Source organism: Hermetia illucens, chromosome 2 (assembly GCF_905115235.1).
Source record: "Hermetia illucens chromosome 2, iHerIll2.2.curated.20191125, whole genome shotgun sequence".
In the NCBI taxonomy this organism is placed as follows: Eukaryota; Metazoa; Arthropoda; class Insecta; order Diptera; family Stratiomyidae; genus Hermetia; species Hermetia illucens.
In genome coordinates, this window is record NC_051850.1 from 13009425 (window position 1) to 13016131 (window position 6707).

General features: G+C 47.4%; 1 protein-coding gene across 1 annotated transcript in view; it reads right to left on the reverse strand.

The window, feature by feature from the left end:
• LOC119648017 (diphosphoinositol polyphosphate phosphohydrolase 1) overlaps nucleotides 1-6299 on the reverse strand; it is a 32229-nt gene extending 25930 nt beyond the window's left edge. Inside the window, exon 1 of the mRNA XM_038049422.1 lies at nucleotides 5182-6299. Within this exon, the coding sequence (XP_037905350.1) occupies nucleotides 5182-5280 (99 nt within the window). The 5' untranslated portion in view covers nucleotides 5281-6299. The remainder of the gene's footprint in view (nucleotides 1-5181) is intronic.
• Between the last annotated feature and the right edge of the window lie 408 nt (nucleotides 6300-6707).

Sequence of the window (6707 nt, forward strand, 5' to 3'; positions counted from 1 at the left end):
ATACCCTGTCCCAATATAGGGTTGATGTAACAGTGTTACAAGAGATGCGATAGATAGGGACCGGTTTCCTGGAGAAGAGCCGCTACACCATATATTATAGCGGTCATCCAGTAAACCATGTGCTCGGAGTAGGTTTCTCAGTCAGCCATAAAATGAAATCTGCTGTTATCGGCTTTGAAAATATAAGCGAAGGGCTATGCATTCTGCGTTTGCGAGGCAAGTTTAGAAATATAAGCCTCATAAACGTTCACGCCCCTACAGAGGAGAGTGCAAAGTCGGAGAAAGATAGGCAGTTGAGCGGGCCCTCGAATCCTGTCCCAAGTATGATATCTAAATCATACTTGGAAATTTTAACAGTCAAGTAGGGGCGGAGCCCGTATTCAGGCGATGCGTCGGCTCCCATAGCTTATATAGCAATATACCAATGATAAGGGACTGTGAATTATTCAGTTAGCAGTATTGCACGAAATGGTTGTTGGAAGTACCTGGTTTGCGCGGAAAGCCGTCCACAAACATACGTGGGCCTCTCCAGACGGGACCACTTGCAACCAAACTGACCACGTGCTGATTGAACGCCGCTACCTCTCAGCCTTGATGAATGTCAGAACATATAGGGGGGCCAATATAGACTCGGATCACTATCTCGTTGGCATGGTGCTCCGAGCTCGAATAACAATACCACCTAGAATCCCCTTCTGACAATCAGGTGAGAGTTAACACTGAAGCCATCCACAACACAGCTCTCCGCGACACCTATAAGAGGGAAATGCATGCCACAATAACCGCAGTCAACAGAGAACCTGGAGATGAAGCATCAACAAATGATCTTCACAACCGCCTGAAGAACGTTATCATAGATACGGCCACAAACATACTTGGCCTCAGCCGCAAAAGGAGTCGGAACAGCTGGTTTGACGATGAATGTAACCTAGCAACGGAACGGAAGAATGCGCATACCGAGTAATGTTGGATTCTCAAAGAACGCGGGCACGCGCAGAGACTTATCACGAACTCCGTCGAGCGGGGAAGCGACTTCACAGGCGGAAAAAGGCAGCCTGGGAGAACCAACAAGTCTGTGAACTAGAAAAGTACAGGGAGCAACCGCACCAGGCCCGCAAGTTTTACTAACAAGTCAGCAGGATGAGGCCTTATACACCTCGATGTTCATCCTGACGAGACAAAGAGGGAAATCTGATTTCCGACAGAATGGCCATATTAGAGCGATGGGTTGAGTACTTTGATGAGCTACTGAACAACCAGAACATCGGCGAGTTGGAGGTCCCGCCAACTGAAGACGACGGACAAATACTGCCACTACCAAGTTTAGGAGAAACAGTCCGTGCAATTCATCGGCTAAAAAATAATAAGTCGCCAGGAGCCGATAGAATTACAGTCGAATTGGTTAAACATTGAGGCGACCAGTTACACCGTATACGCTGCTGTGGCTCCTGGAGGACAAAAAAGTCTTCGCGCAAGCATTTGCGGACGACCTAGCCGTAATAATTACCGGCAAGTTTGCGGACACAGTATGTGACCGCTTGAATGCAACTCTGCATGTAATCCACAGCTGGTGCCTCCGCAATGGACTCACGGTTAACGCTAGGAAGACTGGACTAGTTATGTTCACTAGGAACGTCAGGTGGGGCAGCTATACGCTACCCACCTTAGCAGGGGTGGAAATCCAGCTGGCACAAACCGTCAAGTACTTAGGAGTACATTTCGACTCCAAGTTAACGTGGAAGCATCATATCCAGGAACAATACCAGAAATCCTGCAGATTGCTCTGGTGCAGTAGGAATGCGATAGGTAAGACCTGGGGACTTTCACCTAAACGGATATATTGGATGTATACATCCATAATAAAACCCATTTTGATGTATGCATGCATCGTCTGGTGGCCAAGACTGAACTTTGCTAACAGCAGGAAGCTGCTAACGCAGATTCAGAGACTTGGTTGCCTAAGTATTACTGGAGCAATGAGTACTACGCCGACTGCGGCACTTGAAGCCATCCTAAATTTACTCCCCATCCACTTGGAGGTGAAACGGAAAGCAGTCAACGACGCATATAGGCTCGATACCATTGGGGCGTGGAAAGGCGGCCAACCCAACGGGTATGCGTCTATATGGAAATTCCTTGAAAAACATCCGGTAGCCCTAATGCCGACCGATCATATGGTTTCCAGATTCGTCTTTGAAAAGACATACACTGTCGTAATCACCGAAAGAGAAGAATGGTCGACAAGTGGCCATGAGTCTTTTCAAATTACAGACCTAATAATCTTCACCGACGGGTCAGTCACGGAGGATGGATCGGGTACAGGCGTCTTCTCGGAGAATCCGATTATAGAACTGGCCCGACCCCTCGGAAAAATGACGACCATATTCCAGGCGGAGATATATGCCATTTCACTGGCAGCAGAAGAATGTCTGCGACAAAAATGGAGGGGTCGCACCATTCGAATCTGTTCCGACAGTCGGGCGGCATTATCAGCACTAAATGGCAACAACATATCAAGCCAGTTGGTATGGAGTTGTCATCAGGTGCTGCTGAAACTTGGCCGACTGAACGAAACATTTCTGATGTGGGTGCCGGGGCACTCTAACAACGCCGGTAATGAGGGGGCTGATAGACTGGCTCGCCGAGGGTCTGGATCCACAATGGTGGGACCAGAACCAGCTCTTGGAATCCGACCATCTACTGTCAAGTCTACTTTGAAGGGTGAAATTGCAAGGATTCACGCAACCGAGTGGAGAAATTTGGACTCTTGCCGGCAAGCGAAAATCCTTGTGAAGGAGCCTAGGGCCGGCATTTTTGTTGTCCCTTAAGAAGTGGGACATGAAAATCCTAGTAGGGCTTTTGACGGGACACTGCCCCTTAAACTACCATATGGAAAAGATTTGGGTAGTGGTTTCGGCTGTGTGCAGCCAATATGAGGAGGCAGCCCTGCACTTTTTATGCAGCTGCCCGGCATCCTCAGATCTCAGACGAAGACACCTTGGCAAGGTTTTCTTCAATGAGGAATCTGCACACTCTCTGCCTTTTGAGAATGTTCTCAGATTCGCTAAAGCCTGGGAACACCGTAGGCGGGAAGCCATTGAATAGGCAACTTACGGGGATAGTACAATGGGCCTAATAATGGCCTGAGTGCTCGGAGCTGCGGCTCCCCCCATTTAACTAAACTAAACTACACCGTGGTTCATCAACTTGTGCTCAAGGTACTATGAGACAGCGAATCAATGCTTGACGATTGGCAACGAAGCATTATCTGTCTCATACATAAAAAGGGAGATATCACACACAGTGCCGCATTTAGAGAGGTATCACGTTGCGGAGTACCATCTATAAGATATTTTCCGCTATCTTGCTAGGCCGGATAGCCCCATACCTCTAGAACATCATTGGCCCCTACCAAAGAGGCTTTACTTCAGGCAAATCAGCAACAGATCAGATTTCCTCTCTGCGCCAAGCGATTGAAAAACTGTTGAAATATGAACAACAGTTGCACCATCTATTCATCGACGCACGGTTGTTGGCAGCCAATAGAACCTATTTCAGCTTACAAAAACTGTTCCGCTCGAAACGTCTCACCATAGGGTCAAAGGTCTTACTGTACAAGACTATGATCTTGCCAGTCCTCATATATTCCTCGGAAACTTGGGTTCTTAGCAAGAAAAATGGCAAACTCTTGGCCGCGTTCGAGAGAAGAATCCTCCGAAGAATTTTTGGCCCCCTACATGAGGATGGACGATTCCGTAGCCTACACAATGACGAAATCTATGAGCGATACCATGACCGTCAAGTTGTGGATAAAATCCGGCTCAATAGGTTACGGTGACGGATCACTTAATCCGTATTGATGAGCATGATCCAGCACGAAAAGTCTATAAGGGCAATATCTATGGTATAAAGACGAAGCAGACCCTGCCTGAGATGGAGCAATGGCGTAGGTCAGGATGCCAGACAGATTTTAGGGATATCGAATTGGTGGACCTCGGCGCAAAACCGGGATGTCTGGAGTTCCTTATTAAGGCAGGCCTAGACCGGATACCGGTTGTTTCGCCGTTGATGATGAATGTGCAGCAAGTATAGGGAAGGTCCAAACTTCGCGTATAGTTCCAAAATGATCTGTAGGGTGTTGATGTGGACAATGTAGGATGATCCGGTGCAGAAATCAATCTGCTCTTTTTCGATCAAGCTTTCTAGATATTCTTTGATACGTTGCAGGATTATTTTAGTTATTATCTTTGCGGTGGCAGAGAGCAGACAGATATACCACCAATTGTCACACCCAAAACAGGTGCCGGAGGCCAAAGGGAAAACACAGTCTTCCTAATATAAAAAAAAACAAGCCTAGCCAGTTTACCAATGGCAAAATTTACGAAATGAATTGTTTTCCGAAGAAACTATTCAAGGAAGCTATGAACAAAGACTTTTCTTGCGCTGAACAAGGTTTATTTGAGTTTTTATCCAACAATCGCAAATGTTGGACCAAAGGCACAGCTACCGTTGTCAATGCATTCCACGATGTTTAAATAGTAATGAGTCTGGCAGTCGACCAAGATCGTTCATTTATGGAAGTCAGCAGAGCACTCACAGCCTACCAGCGATTCCCGAAGGTTGTTCTTCTCACTAACCGCAATGGCCGCAAAGCAAGAACACACTTGGCGAGAATCCCATCAGCTGAACTCTTTTGGACTATCTTGCCAAGACCGTAGACTGCATGTTACCTAACATTGGCGATTGTCTTGAAATCGCTGATCCATTTTGCACTGCCTTCTTAAAACACCAAAACACCTGTCTGCTAATGAGAGTGTGAATCGGGTCCATCTTGGGCCTAAGACGTGGAATTTCGTCGATCTGGTGTGAAACGAACCTTGTTTTCCATTAACATTAGATCCAACTTAACCAAGACCTTGTCGACAAAAAAGGCCTCCACGGGTCACCGAGACCGGACAATAAATAAACATCCAAGAGCCGGCAACGGAAATTGTTTTACAGAAATCACACGAGATTTATTTCCCACTATTTTTGACGTCTGTCTAGGCAGAAAGAGAATCAAACACGACCTCGGGTGACATTAAATGCGCGACTTGACTATTTGCTAGGATTTGGTCGTGTGGAACTGGTGAGGAATTAAGGCTACTGCTCGGTATTTTCTGCGGAAAGGATCCATCTTACCTCAGCCTCGGCGTCCGAGCGTACACAAATGCACGCCGCCCTCCTTCGGTAGCCATCCTTGTCGTAAATTCGAGTCGAGTTCGGCTTCTCCTTTACCATTTTGGCTGCGATAAAACGTCAACACTTCTCGCACGTCCAGGCGGCTCGCTAAGCCCGGGGTTGTCGGGAATTTGGCGTGTCTCCCAAGGACTGACCGGCAACTCAACACCGGCTAAACGGCACGAAATTCACACTTGACACAGCGCTCGTCGGGCGGAACTGATGACCCGGGACAGAGCAGGTGGCAGAAAATCGGCAGATTCTCGCTGGGGTGCCGGAACTCCGGGCTAGGCTAGGGTGGACGACATGACTGCAGTCGGGATTTTCGCGATTATAACCTCTGCGGCGGACAAGTAGGGGGACTGACTGCACACAAACTGGCGGTACGCGACCTGCTCTCGATTTCACAAAGTAACGAAAAAAATTTAAAACAAATTTGCGCTCAATTAGTGGCGGCGGCTCCGGTAAACGATAACTTTATGGAAATAAAAGAAAATAAGGAGATTTTAGCTACAAACTTCACACATTTTCACGCGTTCGCGGGTTCAGCTTTCGACCGCACGTTCCATTTTTGAGTTTTCCTATTCTAACTGCTTCCGACGATTCAGACTGGCGACCGGGCAAGGGGTTGCTCGCGCAATCGACGATTCCTCGGACACGGATGTGGCCGCGCTCGTGGACAATTGGACAAATGTTTCACAGCAGCTGCTGCTACCGATGCAGCCTGGATTCAGGCACCGCAAAAAATTTGCACTTCGTCAGCGCGGCTGGCAAAACTTGCAATGTCTCCGCGATCGGGCGCGAGCACGATAGTCGGCAGCGACGGCGACGGCTACGACCGACGTCCAGTCACTTTTCTCCCAACACCACACGCAAACGAAAAACTAATCTCCGCACACAAAGCGTTCACAAGTCAGTTTGCAGTGGCGTCTTTGCACTAGCTCACAATATTTCGCGAGACTTTGCAAATGGAAGCATCCATTGCGAAGGATTTCACAATTTTCCCAGCTAACAGACGAACACGAGCACTCGACAGCGGAATGGACCCAGTGCGAACGGCAGAACGTACATATGCGGAGCTGAGAACTCGAATGTTTTGCCGTTGGGGATGCCATAGCTTGGATAGGGGGATTTTTTTGAAATTTGGTGGATTTTCGGTGGAAACGAACGAGAATAAGGAAATGCATGCCTTTGACTTGGACTTGCAACTCCCAATTGGAATAAATTACGTGGAATCGCATCCAAAACAATAATCAAGTTTGACTCAAGAAGCTGGAATTGATTTACAATCCAAGCTGACTAACAAAATTGTGTACAATTTTTGTACCAAAACGATGCAAAACTTTCTTGGAGCCCTTACGACCATCCCCAATTTCATTGGCTTAGTTTTATTTATTCAGATCAAGCAAAATAGGTCTGAACTGTCGACTTTAAAGTCGTCGTCAAATTTCATTCAATTCTACCCTCGTAGAGGACACGTTTTTTTG